We start from the raw sequence: 25,723 nt of genomic DNA, 5'->3' as shown, positions 1-25,723 counted from the left end.
TGTGGTTTCCCGTGTCTGGCACAGAGTGGCGCTCCACAAATAACTGCCTCAGGAATGATGCTGGAGAGGGAACGAACAACCCACCAGATGTGTCAGAACCAAGTGCTGCCAGACCAGCCCACTGCGCAGGAGCCTCCAAGGAAGGAATGTGCAGCGTGGAGGGTTTTCTTTTCTTTTAAATTGAGAGAAGCTGTCCTTCTTTGTTCTGTGAAGGGTCACTTAAGTGGCCTTTTTAGAGATGCAAATACAAGACAAGTAGGCACCCAGCATCCTGGGATCAGTACTTAACCAGGGACCTTTTGTGCCTAGTAGTGCTGGGTCCTATTTTGTATCTTTGAGTGGCTTGGCAAAAATCCTGCCCTTCTTTGGCATGCAGGAGAAGTGGGATCCGTGGGGAGAAATGGGGAGGAAGAGAAATGTGTGGACTAATTTACACAAAGAGCCCAGGCTTTCTGGAAGGAATAAGATGGCTACCTCCCCACCGTGTTTTTACTTTTTTTTTTTTTTATTACAACAAGAAACGTTACATCCCACTTGTGAGGGCTCAGGAACACAGGGAAGCAAGGGTCTCACAGGACATTACTGTTTCTATATGCCATGCATCTGGCACTTTCCACTCTGTGATTCTATCTCGTTTTTAAAACTACAGGCCAAGACCCACTGAGTTGATTTCATGACTCCTTATTGGGTTGGAGTCCATAGTCTGAAAAATGCTTCTTGGGGTATCGTGGTCAGGAGACCTGTTGGGTGGACCAAGGCCTGGCTGTGGGAAGGATGCTGCTGCTGTGGAAATAGAGACTTTGGTGTTAGTGAGCTCCACCTGGAACTGTACCTAGAGAGATGAAAAATGGTGGTCCTTGGTACTAAAACTGGGTCTGATCAGGTTATCTGAGGCCAACATGCCCTGGAAACTGTGTCTGTGTGTGATTTGACAGAGTGGAGTACACTAGCTTCTGCACTCTCTCCCCATCCAGGTCATATTACAGAGGTGCTGTGTGTCCCTGGAGAGACTTGCTGGCCCTCTCTATACCCTGGGGATATTTCCGAGATGCCCAGCAATCCATTCCCACACAGCTGTAATCTCATTGCCACCACCAAGGCCAGCTTGGGAGGGGCCTGCCCCATGCCCACCGTCCGGGGGCAGCCCTCTGGTAGCACTCGGCCAGGGAAGCCATAGTCATACCCTAGCGCTTAGTCCTTTAGTCATGTCCGACTCTTTGCGACCCTTTGGACTGGAGCCTGGCAGGCTCCCCTGTCCATGGGATTTGTGGGTTGCCATTTCCTTCTGCAGGATATCTTCCCAACCCAGGAATCAAACCCATGTCTCCTGTGTCTCCTGCATTGCAGGCAGATTCTTTATCCATTGAGTATACCCTAGAGGTCCTGCCTTAGCAGGCAGAGAGCCCTCCCGTTGAGGGGAATGCTGAGGCCTGAGCAGAATACCCTGGAGAAGTTTCTATTTCCACAGCAAAACCTTGGGGAATGGGGATTTCATCCATCCTGGCACCTGTGCCTTAGACACATCGCCAAGGCCAGCTTCTGCTAAGAAACCTGATGGTCATCAGGATGGGACAGAAGTGGCCTGGACGCTTACCGACCAGAACCAGAATCGGGAAGCCAGGTTGTCCTGCCCTTTCTCTTTCCACGGCTAGGTGGCAGCAGCAAGCAGAAGTCCTTGAACCCCTCTCTATGGACTCGGTCATCCCCACTTCTCTCCTCTGGGCTGAGACTCTCCCAGTCCCTCCCTACCATCTCCCCTCCCCTTGCCCAGCAGTCCTGGCCACAGTTCCACACTACGAGAGGGAAGGCTTCGGGGCACTTGCTTACTCCGTTGATCTCTTCTCTCAGTGCCTCACTTAATCCTCACAGCCCTTCAGCACCTTCAGCCCCATCCAATGCCCCACGGAAAGACTGAGGGTCTTTGAAGGTTGGAGTTCACTTCTGTTTCAGTCAAGGCACTACAGAGGCCAGACACAGCCTTGGGCACCAAATGGCCCAACTGCCCCTCAAGGCACCTCACCTCTCTGAGCCCCAGGGTGGCAGTCAAACTCATTTTTCTGTGGCCATGCAGTTTTTCAGCCTCCCCCGCAGTAAGATAGGTCACGTGACAGAACTCTGGACAGTGGAATGTGGGTGGGAGTCTGGCTGCAATCTGCTCTCAGCCCCTAAAATCCCCTGAGAGCTCCCTGTTCCATCCTTCCTCCTCTGATAGGATCCAGGGGAGGACTCTGAGGTCCTGGAAGGAGCCTGAGTCCCTGCGAGACTGCCTGGAGCGGAGCCCTCTCGTTCATTCCCTCACTTCACGCTGACCTACTTGAGGTGGTAACCTAAGCACAAAAGTGTCTGTTTATAGGGTTAAGACTCTGAGATTTGTGGTTGTTTTGTATTGTCCGCCAGCATCAATTTCTGATTAACCTGCTGGCTTCCTTGCCTGTAACATGGGGTTTTCTACACTCGGTCTCAGGGTTGTGTCTATGACATACAGTGTGTTCAAATCGCCAATCTTTGGGGCTGGTGCACTGTGAACATTCAGAGCATCCCCAGGTAATGGAGGCCGCTCCCTTGCACTCTCAGTATCTGCAGCAGCAGTGGTAACAACACAAGTAGGACTGACTGACCCCCAGGTTACAGCGCCCTGCCCTCAGCTAAGCAGACCAAACAGCAGGTGGGCCAAGCTCATGGTGGAGGGCCAAGTGGGGATACTGGGAGTCTTCAAAGGTGCACAGATCCCACCTATGCAAATGCTTTGCACCTGGATTTTTGCTAATAATGTGGAGACTAGCCATTAGGGCAGTATCTGTAACAGAATGCCGAGCTGAGGGGGTTGCACGTACTGAAAGAGGTTAAGAGCCACACAGGAGCCAGGCTCCTCAGTTCAAATCCTGTCTCTTCCACTTACTAGCTGTGGGACCCCAGGTATATCACTTAGCACCTCTGTGCCTCAGTTTCCCCATCAGTAAAACGGGAGTTTTAATAGTGTTCTGGTGGAGTTTGAGTTAATATATGTAGAATGCTCAGTGCTTGGCATACAGCAGGTGCTCAATACCTGTGGCTTTTATTACTGAAGGAGGTATCCCACTGGGTGACTCCTGGTGAAGCAGCTGAGACCACCTCTGCCCCGCAGCCCATAGAAAGGTCTGATGCCATCACAGCCGCCAGGAAGTGCCCTCCACCCCCTGCTCCCTGCAGCGGCTGCTGCAGCTGGTCTACCTGGACAGGAAACAAAAGCCCCCAGGACCATGGCTGTGGGCTCCTGCTCTTTCCCATGCTGCATTTCTCCTGGGGCTGGGGGAGTAGAGAAAGAAAAGCAGAAAGAGCAGGTGGGAGCAGGGCTGCGGGTGAGACTCCGGGAAAGACAATGAGCTTTGTAAAATCCCTCTTGGGCAGTCTGGCCAAGTTTAATGGCTTCAGGCCACATGAACAGCAAGAAAAATGTGGCCCAGGAATTTCTCCCCAACCATGCCCCTTGTCTTTCTCTGTGAGAATTTGGAGCTGCAGACACATTCCTTGCATGAACAACATCCGCAGCAGCTGAAGGCCCATTGGCCAGAGCTGGGGAAACCAGCTGGCCATGCACCTCTAGGGCCCTGCCCTCAGGGCCCCCTCCTCCCTGAGGACTGGGCACAGCAAATGTGCAGGAGAATAGGCTCTGGCTGGCAGACTTCAGATCCCACCGTGTCAGAGACTGGCCCTTCCTGGGCACTGCGGGCCTCTCCCGAGAGCCAGATGTCCAGACAGTTTGTGCAGCTGCATTTCCCTAATCTGTCACCCAGAAGTGGAAACTAGACATCTTGGACAGAATCCCCACCTCTTAGGGATGGGAATTCACTTTTTTTCTAAGCCAAGTACTTCCCAAGTCAAGAGGAAACAATTTCCCAATGCTCTAAAATTCTAAACAGAGAGCAAACTACATAAAGCCCACGGGCCAAATATGGCTTACCACCTGCTTTTGTAAATAAAGTTTTATTGAAACACAGCCACACCCATTTGTTTCTGTATTGTCTATGACTGATTTCACGCTACCAGAGCAGAGTTGAGTAGTTGCTATGGAGACAACATGGCAAAGTTTAAATACATTTATGATCTGCCCCTTAAAATAAGTTGATCAATTCCTTATTTAAAATAGAATGTATTACATTCACTTATTAACTTATACTCCTATGTTATTCCACAAAGGGTTTGAAATGGCTTCTAATGAGAACACTTAAAATGAAGGTAATGCAATAGTAATGATTTTATAAATTAAGGACCTGAGAAAATGCAAATAAAAGTAGAAAAGTAAAATCAGGAAACAAAAACATAAATGTGAAAACCTACTTTGGGGCCTTCATACTTGCCAAAATTGACCTTTAAAATTTCCCTGAGCATCCTGGTAGCCAAAGGAAGAAGAGAAATGAGACTTAAGTCTCATTAAGAGAAAGGAAAAGACATACCAATCCATATGGAATCCACAGCCTTTTCTAGCACAAAGCAGTGTGGGCTTGCTTTAAATAAACTATGTCTTCCCCAGAATGACATTCTTCATTAAGGAAAGAAAAGAACACAGAACAATGAGTCTGTAAAGTGAATAACACCAGTGCTGTTGATGAGGGATAATGGGGGTATGTGAGGGAGTTAACATGTTTAACCAGATTGCTGCTGTTGTTCAGTTGCTAGGTCATGTTTGACTCTTTGCAACCCCATGGACTACAGCATGCCAGGCCTCCCTGTCCCTCACTCTCTCCTGGAGTCTGCCCAAGTTCATATCCATTGAGTTGGTGATGCTATCCAACCATCTCATCCTCTGCTGCCCTCTTCTCGTTTTGCCTTCAGTCTTTCCCAGCATCAGGATTTTTCCCAGTGAGTCAGCTCTTCTCATCAGGTGGCCAAATTATTTGAGCTTTAGCTTCAGCATCAGTTCTTCCAAAGAGTATTCAGGATTGATTTCCTTTAGGATTGACTGGTTTGATCTCCTTGCTGTCCAAGGGATTCTCAAGAGTCTTCTCCAGCACCACAATTTGAAAGCATCCATAGTTAAATCCACATCAGTTGGCTTCCATGTACTGAGGTAATAGTGCACAAAACTTATTTTGAGAGATTGTAGGGGAGGCCTGTTTTCTGCTTATCATATTTCTACATCTGTTTCAAAGCAAAAACTGAGGTTGACTGGGGAAAGCCCTAACTTGTCACTAATTCAACTTTAGTGCCTGGCACATCATAGGCCCTGAAGAAATGCTTATGAGGAGTGGATCTAGCATCTCTGGACTTCACATTTCCCATGGTAAATGAGAAGGCTGTATTAGAATGTATAAAGTCCCTCCCAACTCCAGAACATCTGTGAGTGTTGAATGTATGGCATATGCACATTGGATTTTGGCCAAATTCCTATCAAAGATTGGAACTATGATAGGAGAAGAAGATGAGAGAGGGGAACACAGGCCAAAAAGCAGGAGGCAGGGGGCTGGTTGTTAAAAGGTGTCCTGTGGTGGTCAGTCTACCCAGATCCAAGGACAAGCTCTCCCACCCTCCAGCTCTGTGACTTTGAGAGCTCATATAACCTGGGCAGGTGTTCCTATTCTCCCCTCTAAAGTGAGTGTTATGATATATCATCATCATGAGGCTGCTGTGAAAATTAAATGAGATAACAGCACCAGTAGGGGTAGATTTGTAATAAGCATTGTACAAAGTGCTTTTATCTTCAAGAAGCCCCCTCTAATTAGGTGTCAAGGCTAACTGTGAAAGTGAAAAAGTTGCTCAGTCATGTCTGACTCTTTGCAACAGCGTGGACTATATAGCACATGGAATTCTCCAGGCCAGAATACTGGAGTGGGTAGCCTTTCCCTTCTCCAGGGGATCTTCCCAACCCAGGGATCAAACCCAGGTCTCTCACATTGCAGGCAGATTCTTTACCAACCGAGCTATCAGGGAAGCCACCAGGGAACAGACATTACTCTGAAAAGCTAACACAGCAGTGAGCCTCACACGGCCTTACTGACGGATGCCCTCTGATGCCCTCCAGCACTCCCCAAGGGCTATCTTTTTTACTATATGTCTCATCTATGAACATGCCTTAGACCTGTGGGGGCCTGCATCACCAACTCTGTTCCTTCTCCCTTCAAAATATCTACCATAGAGTTAAGAACAGAGCCACCAAAACAAGACAGACTGGGTTCTAAGCCCAGCTGGGCCACTAATTAGCTGTGTGAATTACTTGTGCCAGTTACTTCACCTCTCTGTGCCTCAGTCCTCCTCTGTAAAGTGGAAATGATAAAGATAGGGAACCCACGGGATAGCTCTGAAATTCAATGGATTGTCGTGCTCTTAGCCAGGCAGCACTGGCTATTAGGATGATGTTTTACCCCCACCCCCCAGGTTTCAGGTGTGATAGTGCCTAATAAACTGCCCCAACCTTAGTGACCTAAACATTTATTTGCTCTTGTTCTAGAGCGTGGGCAGGGCTCAGCATGGATAGCTTGCCTCTGATCTGCTCTCCCTCTATCAGCTGGAGGATCCGCCTCCAGGAAGGCCTCACTCGCGTAGCCTGACCTGGTTGGGCCCAGCTTCCTGGAGCATGGCAGGATCAGGAGAGTCCCACTGCTCTCCCTGGAAGACAACAGTGGAAGCTACCAAGCGTCTTAGGATTTAGCCCAGGGCTGGCCCAGGGTCACTTTACTTCTGTCACCTTGTTAGTTAAGGCAAGTCGTGGGGCAGCCCAGATTTCAGGAGACAGGAGCACAGAGGGTGTGGATTGCTGGGGACCACCTTGCTAGTACATAGCTCAGCTTGATCTCCATCTCCTCTGCGCTGCATCTCTTGTCTGCCTTATGCCTTTTGCTTGTTGGCTTTTTCCCTGCTCTGGTCTCCCCCTTCTCGTCCCCCCTTCACTCCAGCACCAGGCTGATCAGTCAGAATCACAGACTGCATCATACTCTAAATGTCCTGTTGAGCTGCTTCCTACACCAGAACCCTGCTTCTTCATGTGATAACACTGCTTGCTCATTGGAGGAACATCCCCATGCCACCCCTCAGGTGCTAGACTCCTCATCACATCTCAGCTCTCATCTCAGAGACCTCTCCTCTAGAGAGCCTCTCTGACCACCCTTTGTAGACTGGGGCACCGTTCCCCCCCAGAGCTCCCAGGTGTCCTCCTGGCATCCCCAGAGGGCAGTCCTGGACACTACTCAGGTGTTCGGTTGTGTTCAGTCTTCATTTGGTACCTGGGTGAATAAATGAATAAAAGAATGAATGAATGATCATAGCAGCCCTACAAAGCTACATTTATGTCCCCATTTCTACTCTTCCCTGAGCTGCCCAGGGCTGAGCTCACACCTTGAGATGGCACCCTGGAGGTACCTTGGGTATGAGCTGGGAGGAGAAACCACCCTCCTGCAGAGGGGTATAAAGGCCAAGTACTGAGTCTCCTAAGTAAATTCTTGAATGGCCTGCACATGTCTGACACTCAGGTTCTAGACGGCTAAGATTCCAGCAGCAGCAGCCTCCTTAAAAATAAACCCATATTCTTACTAGCAAACTTTGAGTCTTTCAGAGAAATTGACTAAAGCAGCAGGAAGTGGAGGTCTGGGTGGGTGGGGGTAGCCCCACAGAATCGTTGTCCTCCAAACCTGGTGTCCAGCCCTCCCCCGAGAGCCCATCGTACTCACTGGATACCCACCCCCTAGTTCAGGCTCTGCTTTCCCATGATGTGTTGGCCTTGCAACTCAGGAATATATCTCAGGGGCCCCCACCTCCCTGCTCAGTTTTCTAGAGTCAGGTGGCTTGAGCTTGGCTGGAGCCTTGGAACACTGAGTGATCCTGATGTTTTGGCTCAATTCAAGAGGGCCTGGTATCATTATCAATTCAAGGGCTTTGTTCACAGAGTTTAATTTTTCAGGTGAATTCTGTGCTCAGTATGTGCTTTTGCAATTGCAACCCATGACTCTATGCCTAACAGGGTAAATGCCATTCTCCCATTTATCTATCCACCCACCCACCCACTCACCCACCCACTCATCCACTCACCCACCCACCCATCCACTCACCCACCCACCCATCCATCCACCCACCCACCCATCCACCCACTCACCCACTCATCCATCTATCCATTCACCTACTCAACCCACCCAGCTGTCTGTCTACCCATCCACCCATCCATCCATCCTGATTCTGACACTTGTCATTTCATTGGTCTTAGGCAAGTCTGTTCACCTTCCTGAACTTTAGTTTCTTCCTCAGTAAATTGAATCTAATGGTGCCTCATGGGGTAGTCCTGTGGTTAATTGAGATAATAGCACATGTGAGTTGCCTAGTGGAAAATACATAGTAAATAAACATGGTGGAAAACACATAGTTAATGTTATTTTCCTTCCCGCTTGAGAAATAGACACACAACTAGCAAACTATAAAAAGACAATATATAATCAGGACAATAAAAGTGTGTGAAACCAAAGGCAGTAATACTATAAACTCTTGCCTTGCATTCTGTTTCATAAACTGCCCTGGGAGTTGATATTTAAAGCCACTTTGAAAAGTTGAGTATCCCAAAATATATTTGAAAAGTTGAGTATCCCAAAATATATTTGAACGGTTCAATGGGGATGCTGACCCTCTATAATAGGTTCATTTGAAATGATCCTGCTTTGCTACTTCCTCTTAGAAAGATAAACAAGCAGCCCACAATGGCTGCTGTGATGTTTTCTTTTAAATCTTGCTTTCCAAATGTAGGACTTGGCTGTTGGACAATCACCCGGGGGCTCGCTCCCCGCACATGCTCTCCCTGAATGCAGGAAGCTCTAGCTTGGAATTCCTGGGGCCTCATTAAGCCCGCTGTGACTAAGTGATCTTGCCTGGTGCTAAAACTGTTTAAAATGACTTGGCAACAACCAGAAGTCAGGTCTCTCTGTTTTTTCTCAGTTACTCTCTCTTTGTAACCCCCGCCTTCATGTCATGAAATGAAAACATCTTCCTTTCCGGATCTAGTGCAGGATAGCCCTCCTCTCTCCCTGAAGAAGCCTCACCCGGGTCTTTCTGGAGAGTTAGAGAGGGAAGCAGAAATCTGTCCCACTGTTGTTAATCTCTCCTTTGAATGAGACTTAACTCCTGGGAAAACTCTCCCCTATTCCAAGTCATTCTTTCCTCCCTTCCCCTGCCTCCCCCCACCCCCAACAATTAATTCTTCTGCTCCATGCTCTAGGCAGCCTCTGCCTTGGGCCTGGCCTTGCCACTGCTCTCCTCCAGACTGTGTCTATTTTCTCAAGATGGGATGGAGGTAGGGAGGGAAGGAGAAAATTCCAGTCGAGCAGAGGCCATCAGAGGTTGACCATGGCCCTGTTTTAGGGGCAGGAACAGAACCTAGGAACTGGATGGATGAGAGGGAATCTAATATTAAGAATCCTTCTCTGTGCCAGACACTTGAAATAATTTTTCTCATTTGACTTTAACTCTACAATAATATATGAATATGCCTTCCTTTTAAAAAATTAGACCACCATAAGAATGCTAAATTCCCTTGACACCCGCTTGCAATCCATTCCCATCTCTTGCCCTTTTCCTGGAGGGAACCACTTGATTATTTTGTTTTCTTCCCAAATATTTTTCCTGGCCCAAGTGTCTAGAGCAGTGCCTGGCATGCAATGGGCGCTATACAGTGGAATAATATTCTGAAGGTGTGTGTTTTACATAAGTACTATGAATCCATAGATCTTCAACATCCAACTGCAGCTCCCTCCTTTGATAGTATTTCATTTTATGGAAATGCCAGTGTATTTGATAATCCCTTTACTGCAAACATCTTTTTGGTTGCAATTTTTTGCAGTTTCAAACAGGGCTGCAGTGAAAAGCCTGATATGGGTTTTCCTCAGAGTGTGGGCTGATTTCTTGCTGCAAAATGGAATTGCTTGGTTCCAGGGTATGAGCCTGGAAGATCCTATGGATGGAGGAGCCTGGTAGGCTGCAGTCCATGGGGTCCCTAGGAGTCGGACGGACTGAGCGACTTCACTTTCACTTTTCACTTTCATGCATTGGAGAAGGAAATGACAACCCATTCCAGTGTTCTTGCCTGGAGAATCCCAGGGATGGCGGAGCCTGGTGGGCTGCCGTTTATGGGGTCGCACAGAGTCAGACACGACTTAAGTGACTTAGCAGCAGTAGCAGCAGGGTATGAGCATTTTTAGTTTTAATGAGCACCTCGCGTGTTACCTTCCAGAGTGATGGCACCAAAGCAAGCCCTCACCAACACTTGACGATGATGGTAGTGCCCGCTTACAAGTGACAGTTGCCCAGTCCTGTCCGACTCTTCGCGACTCCATGGACTGTAGCCCACCGGGCTTCTCTGTCCAGGGTATTCTCCAGGCAAGAATAGTGGAGTGGGTTGCCATTTCCTTCTCCATCCCACTTACAAAGCACTTCACAAAATGCCAGATGTGTCCTAGATCATTTTAACGATTATGCATTAAATCTTCGCAAGGATCCCTCGAAGCATTTCTATTATTCTTCCTATCTGATAGCTGAGGAAATTGAGCACAGAGTGTTTAAGTAACTTGACACCATCAAACCTTTAATTTGTGCTCAGGAGAGCAGTCTCAGAGGGGAAGTGACTTATCCAAAGTCACACAGTCCATAGCCCAGCCAGGTTTGGGAGAAGCCTGGGCAATTCCTCAGCTATAGAGTGCAGGGGGCTGGGAAACTGAGAGCAGGGTGGCCCTCGTAGACACCTCCCAAGTCACCATGAGACGACTACTTAGAGGATGCTGGGGGAGGGGTGGCGCCGCCCTTGCAGTGCGAGGGGACCTCTCCTTCCGGTCTGCCAGCATCCCCCACTACCCGTCCCGGGCTCCCTGCGGGTAGAGGGAGCCGCAGACCGCGCCCGCTCGCACAGCACCCCCTGGCGGCCCCTCGCGAGCGCACAGCCCGGCGCCCCGGGAGAGTAACGGGCCGTGGGGAGGGCGCCCGCGAGGGCAGGGAGCCGGCGCAGGGGCCGCCCCGGCGCGCGGAGATAAAAGCGGGCCGGCCGGGCGGCTGGCGCGATCTGCGCATTCTCCTATTGATTAGCAGGGTCTGCCCGGAGGCCGGGATACCCGCGGAGCGGGACCGGTACGGAGCGTAAGGGAGACGGAGCTGCCGGGTCTGTGGCCCCGTGCCGGCTGGGCACCGTCCGCCAGCCGGACATCGGCCACCCTGCTCCGGGGGTGCGTGCAGCAGGCGGCGCGCCAGGTAGCGAAGCTGAGCCGCGGGCGTAGGCGGTTGCTATGGGGCTGTGTTGCTGCAAAGACTGGAGGGGACACCTGCGAGCGCCCAAAGGTAACTCTTGGGCGTGCACGTGCGCCGCGGACTCGGGACTTATGCGCTCAGGCGAGGGGCGCGCGCCGCCGGTTCCCTCCTGCAGCCTGTGGAAGCTGCCGGTCCCGCCTCGGGGATTTGTCCGCAGAATTCCCTTGGGCCACCCGACACCTGCTTCCGCCGTGGAAAGGGCTCAGATGTGGCTGCAACTTCCCCCGGGTGACCGAACTTTGGAGCGCGCGTCCAGAGTCTCCTTTTGCTCGGCGGAGTCCGGCTGGAGGTTAGGGTCCGGTCCCAGGGTAGGAGGGGAGCCGAGAGGAGGGGAAAGCCCGCCCTACGGGGTACGGCGCGGACGGTGAGCGCCGGCTGCTGGTCCGCCAAGTCCAAGGCTGGGTCGGCGGAGCCCCTGGCTCCCGGCCCCGCCCGCAGGTCCTCTGCAGAGAGAGCCTGGTTTGCTCCCGTCGTCGCCTCTGCGGCTTAACCGCCTCGGAGCGGGGCCATTCATTCTCCTCGCCCGCCTCTGTCACAAACTTGGACCCAGGGGCCCTGACTCAGAGTTTTCCAAAAGTCGCGGGGAGCTGCTTGTGGAATGCAACGGGCTTGGAGAGGGTTCCAAGCCGAGAAACGCGCCGAGGACGTTGGCGGCTGCGGAGGTCCGGCCTCCATGGGCAGTGGCCCTTCTAACTTAACCCTTGACTGGCTGAAACTATCCCTGTGGATTGCCAGAGACAAGATAATGCAACCCTTTACCGCAGCGCCTCCCAAGCTCGTGGGAACCTAAAACCCACCTGTCCCTTGCTTATTAAACAGATTGCCTAGCCTCACTCTGACCTACTTTCTGGATAGGCTCTGGGGAAGGGTCTGCGAGGCTGTGTGTTTAAGGGCTTCCCTAAGTGACTGGTGTGACAAGGTGAGTCTGGGAAGTCTTGCCTGTAAACTATAAGGTGGGCGCCGGCTTTACCAGATGGGCACCAGGTTTTTGTTCTTTGAAAAGTATATTCTGGATCCTGATAAAGAAAGGTTGGAATGTGTCAAGCAGCTTGAAGAACTCTTGTCCAGGTGATGATAAATGTATTGGTTTGTTTCACAAAGAGTTTGAGGTCGTTTTTAACATAAGAAGTAAATATAACAAAATTAAATAGGGCCCTACACTTCAACAGATCATATAGAGCAGAGAGAGAAAGACACCCTCCCCCCCCTTCAGTTAATCTGGCCATAAGATAATATCTGTGGTTGAGCTTTTGTGCAGCTCAAATGAAATAAGACGAGTTTCGTGGTTCTCATTGCCCTAGAGCAACAGTTTTCCTAACTTTGATTTTAACAAGAAAAAAGAATTTTGCATGTGCATTTTCGTGTTTGGAAGGAATAGATGGAGGGCAAGTGTATCTTGGCTGCTGAAGTAACCAGGACCTCCGTAGGATTCAGAGGGCAGGATCTGGCTCATGCTGACAGAGGTCAGGCCAGAGCCCAGAACAGAGCAGCAAGAATTTCAATGGGGGCCTTGATCAGCTTTGGTCTTTCTGGACCATTTCTCAGTAAATCCTGTTGGGAGGTGGAACTTAAATCCTAGAAGCAAAGGTGGATTTGCCAGGGCTGGGTTAGGAAAGGTACTTACTCAACTAGTAGCCTCAGAAAGGAGCAGTAAGAGGGTCTCCTGCTGGGGTTATCTTCTGAGACTGTGGACCCCAGGTTGCACAATCTATGTGAGAAACAGGCCTGGTACAGGCATGTTTCCCACTTTGCTCCCATCCTCCCAACCCTTCCTAAGGCAGAGCTGGCCAGTGCAGCCTGGGAGCAGGGACCCAGTCTAAATCACTCACAAAGTCCTGAAGCCCACCTAAAGTAGCAGAGCTGGACGATCCTGGAGTGAGAGGGGCAGAGTGCACCTGCCCTGTCCAGAGCAGGCAGCCAGCCACTGGCAAGCAGGAAGGATGGTCCAGAAATGGAGACATTTGTGGCTTTAAAAATATATATATTTATTTGTTTGGCTGCACTGGATCTTAGTTGAGGTGTGGAATCTTGCAGTTTCATTGCAGCATGTGGGATCTTTACATGTGTCATGTGAGATCTAGTTCCCTGACCAGGGCATCAAACCCGGGCCTTGTGCATGGGGAATGCGGAGTCTTAGCCATTGGACCACTAGGGGAGTTCCAATATTTGGTTTTTTAATGTAAAATCTCCAAATGTTTAAATGTTGTTGCCTCATTGAACAAATTTGAACCCATGTGACCAGTCTGGCTGGGCAGGAGACAGTTTGGATCATTGTTCCAAATTAGTTCTACTATAAACAGGTGAGCAAGGTTTCCTTGGCCGTAACCTTAGAAATCATGAGTTATTAAACTTTGGGAGGCTTTTCACTGCAAGACTTCAGAACTTTCAACATATTAATTGATGCAAATGTGCATCTCCAAATCAGGTGGAGAGTGTTAACAGATACAGTCTTCAAACTTTTGCCCAGGGAACCTGCCTTTTGTAGAGCATCTCATGGCATCTGTATCTTTGAACACGTTTTGAGAAACACTTCTTTGGTCTGTGATTCAGTTGTCATAGCAGTGACACAGTCCATCTATTTTCAAGGGTTGTGTATGTAGGTGTGTGTGGGTTGTGTAGCTGTTACAAGCTACCTGTGAAGAAGCTTTCTGACTTTCCAGACTAGAAAAGTGTGTGTTTTTTCTTTAAGATCAAAAGAGAATCCATTAGTCATTGGTATACATTTCCCCAAGACAACAGATATTGTTATCGATTTCATTCTTGGATATTTCTGAATCAGACTTTCACAACAGGATATTTGACCTTGTTGTCCCTGAGTAGAAGTGTACTTGATAAAATCAGCAGGCTCAAGTAGTAAATTCCATAAAGAGAGCGGCAAAAATATATCACGTGCCAGAATCACTGTAGTGGATCTGGGCTTAATGTCTTTAAAATCCAAAGCCTGGCACTCTCTCTAGAGGACACCTTCTCTCCTGGTGGTGGTGTAGTTGCGGGGGTAGGGGGCATCCTGGACCTGGGGAGGGATTACTGTAGACACTTTTTTGGGGCATAATATAAATCCATTCACTATCACATGCAGGTGCTATCATTTTCGCGTCCCTCCTCCCAAATTGTGCCTGACTGGTCATTCTTACCTCCCCTGGCCAGCTATTCTCCTACCCATACGCCAAGTTTGGCTGTGAATTCTCTGTTTCTCCCTCTGAACTCTGCAATAAGCCTCTCTTATACATCTCTCTCTCCATATACAATTGGAGCAGTCCTTGGTCCCTGGTGCTTCTGCAGAAGCCCAAAGGTCAGAGAGCAGGATCTGCTGTGCAGAGAAGGGTTACTCTCTTCTAAAAGCAGAGGTGAGCAAGCTTGCTCTGAAGTCTCAGGACATTGTCTCATTTCACTGTTTCTGGATGACATTTCCAGACCCTTCTGCTGTATCAAGCTCTGTGGTGGGTCTGTTCAGTGGCAGATTTCATTGTCTTCAACTTTGCATCGGGACCCAAGGCCAGGACTTGGAGGAAGAAGTGTTCCACGAGTGCAGCACTGAGGCAACTTTTGTCCAAGGCCGGGGAAGGGGCAAAGGCAGACTGGGGAACCCTGAGACCTTTGAGGTCTGCTGGTCACCCCTCATTGCTACTCTTTGCAGTCATGCTTCCTGCTGGTCTCAGCACTGGGAGCCCTCCTGTCTTCGGGAATCTTGCCCCCGTCGTGTCCTCTCTGTTCTGACCAAGCACCCTCGCGCTTCCCTCCACTGACTTCTAGCAGCCGGTGAACCTGCTTTCCATCTCTCATCAGAACATTTTTTTGTTTAAAGTCTCTTGCCCTTAGGTGCTCCACAGGCCTAGCCCACCTCTCCTTCGCTCCATCACCACCACACCCTCCCCAGGAACAGTTTGCTGGCCCTGCCTCCCGTTCTGCTCCTCCTGCACTTACCTGTGACCCCACACTAGTGGTGGACCTAGTGAACAGTACCACTGCTCCAAGCACCTGAGAGCCTGCCCCATACCCTTCCTCCCGGATTGTGCCTGCCTGGTCCTTCATACCTCTCCTGGCCAGCTATTCTCCCACCCATACACCAAGCCTGGCTGTGAATTCTGTTTCACCTTCTGAACTCTGCAATAAGTCTCTCCCACACATCTCACCCCAGGTCCCAGTGGCTTTGATCACCTTTAAGGAAAGAGCCCCCAGATCCTCTGCCCCTCACCTGTGCAATGCCCACCTCCAGCCTGCAGATCCAGAACCCCAGCTGGAGCCCCTTCTCCCAGTTTCCTGGCTCTCAGCCCTTCCCAGGGTCATTTCCCATGACCAAAGGCTGACAGCTCCTGAGATCCTGCCCAGGGCTGTGACCAACCCCACCCCCAAGGCCACTGAACTGCTTGTGCAGACCCTCATCATCTCAACTGTACTGGCTTTCTCAACTGGTCATTCCAAGTTCATCCCTGCATCTTCTAGTCCTCTGCCCAAGCCAGCATCCCACGCATGGCTCCTGTCACCTCATGTCCCTCCTCAAACCGCATCTTGGCCTCACAGAGCTTACAAAAGAAAGCCCAGCTTCTTAGCCTTGCTGGTGTTGCCTGATACCCCTCCCCAGCCCCTTCCCAACCTCCCCCCGCCACACAGCCTGGACCTCCCTGGCCCCTGCAAACACCATGCCTTCTCATGATGCCTTCAGTTGAGCTCTAGGAAGGTGGCCTGCATCTGGAAGCAGCTCTGAAACCCTGACCCATGAGCCTGGTGCATTTCATTCAGTCTAGTGCCTGGTTGGTGTGGGTCTGTGCCCCCTAGCTGACAGTTGTCTTGTCACTTCTGTGACCTGGCCCTGCACTTGGCAGACAAGCTGGCAGGAGAGCAGTTGGTGCAGCAGGAACAGGGAGACAGTTGTGCTCACCTGCACCTGTTTCCGTCTCCTGACGCCCAGGGTCCCAGAGGCAGTCCACCTGGGAGAGTCCAGCCCCACCTGGTGTAGCTCTCCAAGTGAGAGTGAGGCATTGACATGGACTCCTTGTCCGTTTCCTGATATCCAAGGGCTTGTCTGGCTGTCTGGTGGCCAGGGCACAGAGGCCAGTAGGCGGGGCAGGAATGCTGCGACTGAACACAGTTCAAGCTGGGCAGAGGTGCCCCTTGCTGACCTGGAGGAAGGGGCTGCCATCCCAGGGTTGGGATGCCATCCCAGGGTTACATAGGTTCTCCTCTGTAAACGTCTGTACAACCTCTGAGCCCACTTTCTTGAGACAGTTCCATTTTCCGCAAACTCTTCCAAGATTGCTAAATTAGGCCATCTCGGGCAGTTCATTTAACGATCATTTGTGGCACTCGCTCCACACCAGGCCTAGTGCCTGGCATGAAGATAAAGAGCTTGGGAGGGTGCAGTATCCACCCCCACTGTGTTCACAGCCTGACGAAGCAGAGACCCAGGCCGCAGAAGGTGATGTTACAGGCTGAGAAGAAATGTGGGGAGAGCAGCAGGCCTGCATGCTCTGGGAGGGCTGGTGCCCAAGCTGAGTCTCACAGGACGAGCAGCCAGAGCAACAGACGTAATAGGGAAGGGCTTCCCAGGCCTGCGGAGGTGGGTCAGGTCGAGGCTGCCCCAGCAGTACAGCTCCCCAGCTGCTCCTTCTCTGCCGCTGCTCCAGGCTCCTGCACAAGCAGACAGTGGACTCACTTCTGCCCCCATCCACTCGGCCCTCTTGCTGGCAGCCTTCTCAGAATCACAGTGATTATTCCGCCCAGGCCTCACTTTGAGCACCAGACTCACTTGACGCCTCCATTGGTTGTCTCCTGGCCTAGAGAGTGGCCAAAGCTGATCAGGCTAGATCTAAACACTCGCTTCCATTTTCCTCCTCCAATCTGCCCATGCCAGGTTCTGCCAGTTGCATTTCCAAAATCCATCTGAATTTCTCTACTGTCTCCATCCATGCGAGCTCACCGGGTCCAGCCACCAGCCTGCCGCCCAACCACTGTAGTGGTCTCCCGGTCTTTCTGCTTGGACCCTCCCCATTCCAGTCCATCCTCCAGCTGCAGCCAGAACCTGCTCCAGTGACCCTTGGGGTGCCGTTGCCCCTTGATCAGAAACACTCAAGGGACTCCAATGGCACCCACTGTGAACTCTCAGTGTCAGTTTTTCCTGAGAGGCCCTCCCCTCTCTGACCCCTGGTATTTGTGCACATGCCATCCCTTGCCTTTCCTTTAAAACACCTATCACAATGAATAAGTATTTGTGTGTCAGTTTGCAAAACCTGTCCCTTCACAAAGTGAAGCCCCCTGGCGGGAAGGCAAGACAGGCTCTGTCTTTTCTCTCCTTTGGGAAGGCTGGCAGAAGCCAGGCGAGAGAGCCCAGCAGCCTGACTCGACCTTAACGATGTGATGAGCTGAAGAGGATGGGTGTGAGGTGGGATGGGTGTGTCAGTGTTTGAGCCTCATGCTGTAGGATTGTGCTTGAAGCCCAGAGCCTGGAGGCCTCCTATCTGTGGCTCAGGGCTTGGAGGGGTCACAGTTGCTTTCCAAGAAGTGTCCCCATCTGTTACCTCTTCCCCATTCAGATGTCCTGGGGTAGCAGTCCTGTGGGTTTCTCAAAAAGGGAAGCAGGTTCTGGTGAACTGTTTGGTTCCATTTCCTAGCCAAGTACCCCAGGCCACCTCTCACCTCTCTGAGCCTCTGCATCTTCACCTGTAAATGGCGACAGGCATGCCAGCCTCTCGGGTTGTCAGAAGGCTGGACGACAATCCTAGTACTACCCTTCTCGAACTGAGTTACCACTCCGAGCCTCAACTTCCTCATCTCCAAAGAGGGAAGGAGGCAAAACTGAATGATCTCCGAGGTCCCTGTCAGCTTGAACCTCAGATGATCTTTTGAGGAAGCTCGGAACTGCTCTGTGCTCTTAGCAACGGGGCTTCAGAAGGTCAAATGCCTTTTCCTACCTGCTCAGAGAGGGGCTCAGCCAGCACTCATCTAGGGGTGAAGGAGCGATGGCAAGGATAGGTCAGCGGTCAGAGTTTATGAGCAGGTCTGTTTAACCAGCACACAGCCATGGTCAACACTGCTGTGGCTGGGGTTGGAGGGTGGACTTATGGCCTGAAGAGGAGCCAGTCCTGGAGGAGCCTGAAGTCCTTGACCTTGGCCATTAGGGCAGCAAGGCTCCCAGAGAGCTCAAGTCCTAAATTCCTGGAGGGAGAGGGCAAAAAAATGCTGATGTATGTTTTCCCATCCTCTTTGTTTGTAGGTCCTTGCATCATAAAGGGATGCCCTTTCAGAAATGCTGGACCCCAAATGGGGAGCATCCAAGTAAAGTGAACCCCTAAATAGTTCTCCTTATCGCACCTGCCCCAACCCAGCTATGTAGCTCATGGGCATCCTGCCTGAATTAGACCTTTTGCTGGACTCTTCCCCCACTCATCACCTGACTCTTTTAAACATCTTTTTTGAGATATATTTCAAATATCATAGAATGCATTTATTTAGACTGTAAAGCTCTGTAATTATTTTAATATATTTAGAGTTATGCAACCATCACCATAATCTAATTTTTGAACAGTTTTATTACCCCAGAAAGAAACCGTTTGCCCATTAGTAGTCACTTCCCATTCCTAAGACAACCCTCCCCCCTTATCCTGCAGGCCCTGGCAACCACTTAACAGCATACCTTTGTACCATATGTGGCCTTTTGTGATTGGCTTCTTTAGCTTAGCATAATATTTTCAAGGTTCAGCCATGTTGTAGCATGTTATCACTACTTCATTCTTTTTTATGGCTGGGTATAGTCCATGCGTGGTGGTGTCCGACTCTTTGCGACCCAGTGGACTGTAGCCCACCAGGCTCCTCTATCCATGAGATTTTTCATACAAGAATACTTGAGTGGATTGCCATTTCCTCCTCCAGGGGATCTCCCCAAACCAGAAATCCAACCTGTGTCTCCTGCATTGGCAGGTGGATTCTTTAGCACTGAACCAACAGTCCATAGTATGATTATGCCATATTTGGTTCATCCACTCATCAACTGGTGAGCATTTAGACTGTATTTTGCTAGTGTTTTGTTGAGTATTTTCATATCTGTATTCACAAGGAACGTTGGTCTATAGTTGTTTTTTTTTTTCTGCTGTGTCTTTGTTTTTATTTTTCAATATCAGAGGAATACTGGCTGCACAGGAATTGGGAATCATTTGCTCCTCTTGTGCTTTTTGGAGGGGCTTGTGAATAATTGATATTAACATTTTAAGTGTTTGGTAGAATTCATCAGTGAAACTACCTGATATTCATCCTTCAAATGATTAGTAGAAGTCATTAGTGAAACATTTTGGGGGATGTTTAAATTATTAACTTAGTCTTATGTTAAAGGTTTATTTCTATTTTCAATTTCTTCTTAAATCAGTTTTGATACTTATGTCTTCCTAGGAATTTTTCTTTTCATCTAAGCCATCTAATTTGTTGGCAGAAAATTGTTCATATCATTCCCTTGTAATTTTTTTATCTCTATAAGGTTGGCAGTGATGTCCCCTTTTTCATCCTTGATTTTAGAAATTTAAGTCTTGCTGTCTTTTTCTTGGTCAGTCTAGTTAAATTTTGTCAGATATGGTCATCTTTTCAAAGAACCACACCTTGTTCTTATTGATTTTCTCTATTTTTCTAGTCTTTGTTTTACTTATTTCTACTCTAATCTTCATTATTTCCTTCTACTTGTTTGATTTGAACTTGGTTTGTTGTTTGTCTAGTTTCTTAGAGGGTAAAGTTAGGTTTTTGATTTGACATCTTTATTATTTTATAATGTGGGCATTTATAGCTGCAGATTTCCCTCAAAGCATGCTGTACTCCATAGGTTTTGATATGTTGTGTTTTCATCTCCATTCATTTCAAAATGGATTTTAAATTTCTGTGGTTATTTCTTCTTTATTTAAGAGTGAGTTGTTTAATTTCCACATATTTATGAGTTCTCTAGATTTCCTTTTTTATTGATTTTTAATTTCATTCCCCTATCATCTATATTCTATCATCTATACTCTACATTCTATCATCGTTGAGTATACTTTCATATTTTGTTTCATTCAACCCTTTTAAATGTTTAAGACTTGTGTTATGATTTAACACATGGTCTGTCCTAGAACACGTTCCACGTGCATTTGAGAAGAATGTGTGTTCTGCACTTGTTGGGTGGCGTGTCTTATAAGTTAGGCTTACTTGGTTACTAATGTCGTTCAGCTGTCTGTTTCTTTATTGATTTTCTGCCTAGTTGCTCTATCCATTATTGAAAATGGAGAACTGAAGTTCCCAACTATTATTATTGAATCTTACTTCAATTCTATTTTTACTTCATAAATTATGGAGTTCTGTTGTTAAGGCATATTTGTTTATAATTTTTATGTCTTTATGCTGGATCAGCCTTTTTTCATCATGAAATCTTCTTGTTTGTCTCCACTAACATTTTTGTCTTAAAGTCTATTTTGTTCAATATTTATGGCTCTCTTTGGGTATTGTTTGTATGGTATATCTTTTTCCATCATTTCACTTTCTGTTTACTCGTGTTTTTAAATCTAAATGTGTTTACTATAGACAGTATATAGTTTGCTTTTTAAATCCATTCTGTTATTCTTTACTTTTTTGTTGGAGTACTTAATACATTTACATTTAATGTAATTACTGACAGTGTAGATTAATGCCAGCCATTTTGCTATTTGTTTTCTATGTGACATGTCTTTTTTTGTTCTTCTATACTTTCATTACTACCTACTTTTGCATTAAGTAGATATTTTCTATGTACTGCTTTGATTTCCTTATTGTTTCTTTACAGTATTTTAAAAGTTATTTTCTTACTCTTTGTTCTGGGGATTACAATTAGTCTTTTAATTTAAAGCAATTTAGTACAGAGTAATGGAGAAGGCAGTGGCACCCCACTCCAGTACTCTTGCCTGGAAAATCCCATGGATGGAGGAGCCTGGTAGTCTGCAGTCCATGGGGTCGCGAAGAGTCGGACACGACTGAGCGACTTCACTTTCACTTTTCACTTTCATGCATTGGAGAAGGAAATGGCAGCCCACTCCAGTGTTCTTGCCTAGAGAATCCCAGGGATGGGGGAGCCTGGTGGGCTGCTGTCTGTAGGGTCGCACAGAGTCAGACACGACTGAAGTGACTTAGCAGCAGCAGCAGCAGCTGCAGTACAGAGTAATACTACGTTAACTTCATTAGCATACAGAAACTTTGCTCCAGTGTAGCTCTGTTCCCTGTCTCTCCCTTGTGCCATTATTGTCATACTTACTATATCTTTATGCATTATAAGTCCATTACACAGTTTTGTAATTAATACAGTTTTCCTTTGATCAGATAGAAGAAGAGTGCTACAGAAAAATACATATATACTGTCTTTTACATTTAATTATAGTTACTTTTATTGATATTCTTTATTTCTTTATGTAGATCCAAGTGATTATCCAATGTCCTTTTTTTTCACCTCTGAATTTCTTGTACTACTGATCTGCAAGGACAGAGAGTTGAATCCTCTCATTTTTTGTTTATCTTGGAATGTCTTAATTTCTTCTCCATTTTGAAGATGGTTTTGATAGGTGTAGAATTCTTGGTTGACAGCCTCTTTTCTTTTAGTGTTTGGAAAATGTCATCCCACTGCTTTCTGGTTTCCATGGTTTTTGATAAGATATTAACTGTTATTGAGAATTCTTTGTATGTGATGAATCATTCTGCTTCTTTTAAGATTCTGTCTTTAGATAGTTTAACTATGATATATCTGGGTATGAATCTCTTTGAGTTTATCATACTTGGAATTCATTGAGATTCTTGGATCAACAATGTTTTTCAGCAGACCTGGGAAGCTTTTGACCATTACTCCTTCAAATATTCTGTCTACCCCTTTCTTTCCTTCTAAGACTCCCACTATGTGTATCTTGGTACACTTGATGATATCCCATTAGTCTCAGAGGCTCTGTTCATTTTTCATCATCTTTTTTTCTTTTACTCCTCATATTGCATAATCACAGTTGACTTATCTTTAAGTTTACTGATTCTTTCTTCTGCCAGCTCAGACATGCTGTTGAATCTCTATAGTAAATTGTTCATGCTACTTATTGTTCTTTTAAACTTCAAATTTTCTATTTAAATCTCTTTATTTATGTTCTCTATTTGGTGAGATGTCATTCTCATATCTCCCTTTAATGCTTTAGACATAATTTCTTTGAACATATTTATAATAGCCAATTTGAAATCTTTGTCTAGGAAATCTAACATCTGAGTCAAGAGTAGTTTCTATTGATAGCTTTTTTCCCCGTTGTGACCACATTTTCTTCTTTCTTTATGTATCTTATAATCTTTTGTTGAAAAGGGGACACTGTAAATAATATAATGCGTCAACTCTGCAAATCAGATTCCCTTCCCTCCCCTGCTTTTGTTGTTATTGTTGTAGCTGTTTAGTGACCTGCCTAGACTGAATTTATAAAATCTGGAGTGTACAGCCATGGAAGTCTTTCCTTGATTAGTTTAGTGGTCAGCTAACGATTTGTCAGAGATACCATTAAATGCCTTTAACCAATAAGTCTTCTACTTTTTGCTAAGTGTGTGTGTGTGTGTGTGTGTGTGTGTGTGTGTGTTGGGGCACACCTTCAGTGCTTAAGTAGTTTATGACTGTGACTTAATCTTCACTTCCTACTTGCGCAGGGACCTAAAGTTGGCCAGAGGTCAGAGACTGGGGACCTCCCAAGTCTTTACTGCTCATAGACGCAAGTCTACACATGTACATGGCCTTGTAGGTATCCAGAAAAATGTCAGAGTTCTTCAGAGCCCCCAGTATATTTCTCCTTCCCCATAACTTCTTTTTGGCTAGAACTTATTTGCCCCAATTAGTATCAGTTTTAGGCAGCTGTAATATTAAAGAATTACTACCGACTTCTTTTGACAGATGCCCTGGAGATAGGGTTTTTCCACAGAGTGAGGTCAAATAATGACCATGCTTTGTAAATGGGGCTTTTTTGGGGAGTTGTCCAATTGTGACAGTGTTCCAGGATAGGACTTTCTAAGATGCTGTTTCATCAGGGTATGTGGGTAGGTCCTTGGCTCTTCTCTGGTTCAGGTCTTGTCCGTCTTACCTCACCTTACCTAGATGCTAAGTGATGACTTGGGGGTGAGTTAAGGTGCCTGAGGGCTTGGGCTCAAATGGGTAGTGTGAAATGTTATAAGCTCTTGCATCTGGGAGTTGGACAGACCTGGTGCTGAATTCTGGCTCTTCCTTCTACTGTCCTTGCAGCCTTGGGGACAAGTTACTTCTCTGAGTCAAAGAAGGATGCCTTTGTCTGTAAATTGGGATACCAGCAACCTCACCAGTTTGTGTCAAGGGAAAATTTAAATTAGTCTCTGTATATGAGGCTGCTTGCACACAGAAAAATGTTCAATCATGAAAATGATTATTATTTGTCTTAAGGCTTAGGGTAAGACTCTAAAAAATGATGAGGCTAGTGTTGTTTTTGTTGAAATGAAAGCAATGATAAACCACGTAGCACCCACTGTGTGCCAAACCCTATCCCAAGTGCTTTGTACATAAGAATTCATTTAGTCCTCACCATGATCCTCAAGTGGATTCTTTTACAAGTCTCATTTCAGTTCAGTTCAGTTCCTCAGTTGTATCTGACTCTTTGCGACCCCATGGACTGCAACTCACCAGGCCTCCCTGACCATCATCAACTCCCAGAGCTTGCTCAAACTCACGTCCATCGAATTGGTGATGCCATTCAACCATCTCATCCTCTGTCGTCCCCTTCTCTGCCTGTCTTCACTCTTTCCCAGCATCAGGGTCTTTTCCAGTGAATCAGTTCTTCACATCAGGTGGCCAAAATATTAGAGATTCAGCTTCAGCCTCAGTCCCTCCAATGAATATTCAGGACTGATTTCCTTTAGGATTGACTAGTTTGATCTCTTTGCAGTCCAAGGGACTCTCAAGAGTCCTCTCTAACACCACAATTCAAAAGCATCAATTCTTCGGCACTCAGCTTTCTTTATGGTCCAACTCTCACATCCATACCTGACTACTGGAAAAACCATAGCTTTGACTAGATGGACCTAAGTAATGTAAAAAGTAATGTCTCTGCTTTTTAATATGCTGCTCAGGTTGGTCATAGCTTTTCTTCCAAGGACTAAGTGTCTTTTAATTTCATGGCTGCAGTCACCATCTGCAGTGATTTTGGAGCCCAAGAAAATAAAGTATGTCACTGTTTCCCCATCTATTTGCCATGAAGTGATGGGACTGGATGCCATGATCTTAGTTTTCTGAATGTTGAGCTTTAAGCCAACTTTTTCACTCTCCTCTTTCACTTTCATCAAGAGGCTCTTCAGTTCCTCTTTCCTTTCTGCCATAAGGGTGGTGTCATCTGAATATTTGAGGTTATTGATATTTCTCCGAGCAATCTTGATTCTAGCTTGTGCTTCATCCAGCCCGGCATTTCGCATGATGCCCTCTGCATATAAGTTAAATAAGCAGGGTGACAACATACAGCCTTGATGTACTCCTTTCTCAATTTGGAACCGGTTCATTGGAACAAGTTCATTTGGAACAAGTCTCATTTAGAGATGAGGAAACAGGCATAGAGGCCCTTGCCCCAGGCCACTCAGAGCTGAGAATCCAACTCAGGCTGTCTGGCACCAGAGTCTGCCATTCTCACACGCACAGTTTCATTTTAATACCACACAGCTCCAAGCCAGGTATTCACTTTGATGACTGCAGTGGAGAACACTCAAGCGAGAGTAAAACGAAAAGTGGCATTTGCCCTTTACTGATGAAACTGGGAATGAAAGGACTGGATACTCCCGAGCCACATTCACTTTGGAAAAAGTCAGAGGGTAGTCTCAACCCAGCAGCTTCTCCTTTGTAGCTTCAGTCAGGCCACAACACCCAGCCAGCTTCCTCTCTGAGATCAGGCACACGCAGGACCTTCCCCCCGTTGGAGTTCCTCTTGGGCTGGAGACTGCAACCCTTCCCTGGAGCTGGCCGCTGTCCCAAGCACAGCCATTGCCTGAACCTGCTCAGACTTTCACAGGGACTGAGGGCTTGTTGGGGGTGGAGGGAGTGCTGCAGCCTTCAGCCCTGCACCCCCTCTCCTGTTAGCTCTCCATGCGAATGCCTTGGAGCTGGCAGCAGCGGGAGGGATGGTTAATAACTTGGTGCTCACTTTGATACACCAGGGCCATGAAGATGCGGTTGCCCCCGGGATTCAGTTCAGTCTCCTATAACCAGCCCAGTCACAATCGCTGAGATATGGTGGCCCCGCCTGTCGTGTGACTGTCTCCGCAAGTGCAGAGCACCAGGTGTAGCTCAGGAGCTGGCGCAGGGGCCCCCTGCACCCATTCCCTACCTTCCTTCCTAGCCTCTCACCAGGAGGGCCCTCACCTCCCAGCTCCCAGACACCTTCCTGCCCAGGAGGGCTGCAGGCATGGCAGACATGCAGAGAGGGAGCTCACCAGAAGAGCTCAGAGGTTTGTAAACTGCTGAAACATTCCCAAACCAGTT

At 47.7% G+C, this 25,723-nt stretch overlaps 1 protein-coding gene across 10 annotated transcripts in view; it reads left to right on the top strand.

Annotated features, from left to right (window-relative positions):
* The window catches only part of ARHGAP22 (Rho GTPase activating protein 22), a 176,708-nt gene that overhangs the window by 88,091 nt on the left and 62,894 nt on the right, over positions 1-25,723 (top strand). Inside the window, exon 1 of one of the 10 annotated variants that reach the window (XM_043926941.1) lies at positions 10,909-11,274. The exons of the other annotated variants lie outside the window; for them this stretch is intronic. Within the exon in view, the coding sequence (XP_043782876.1) occupies positions 11,223-11,274 (52 nt within the window). The 5' untranslated portion in view covers positions 10,909-11,222. Of the gene's footprint in view, positions 1-10,908; positions 11,275-25,723 lie in introns of those variants that run through there. 10 annotated transcript variants of the gene reach the window in all.

This window comes from Cervus elaphus, chromosome 15 (genome assembly GCF_910594005.1).
Source record: "Cervus elaphus chromosome 15, mCerEla1.1, whole genome shotgun sequence".
Taxonomy (NCBI): Eukaryota; Metazoa; Chordata; class Mammalia; order Artiodactyla; family Cervidae; genus Cervus; species Cervus elaphus.
The sequence above is the reverse complement of the archived record's forward strand: the minus strand, read 5'-3'. Positions and strand labels throughout refer to the sequence as shown.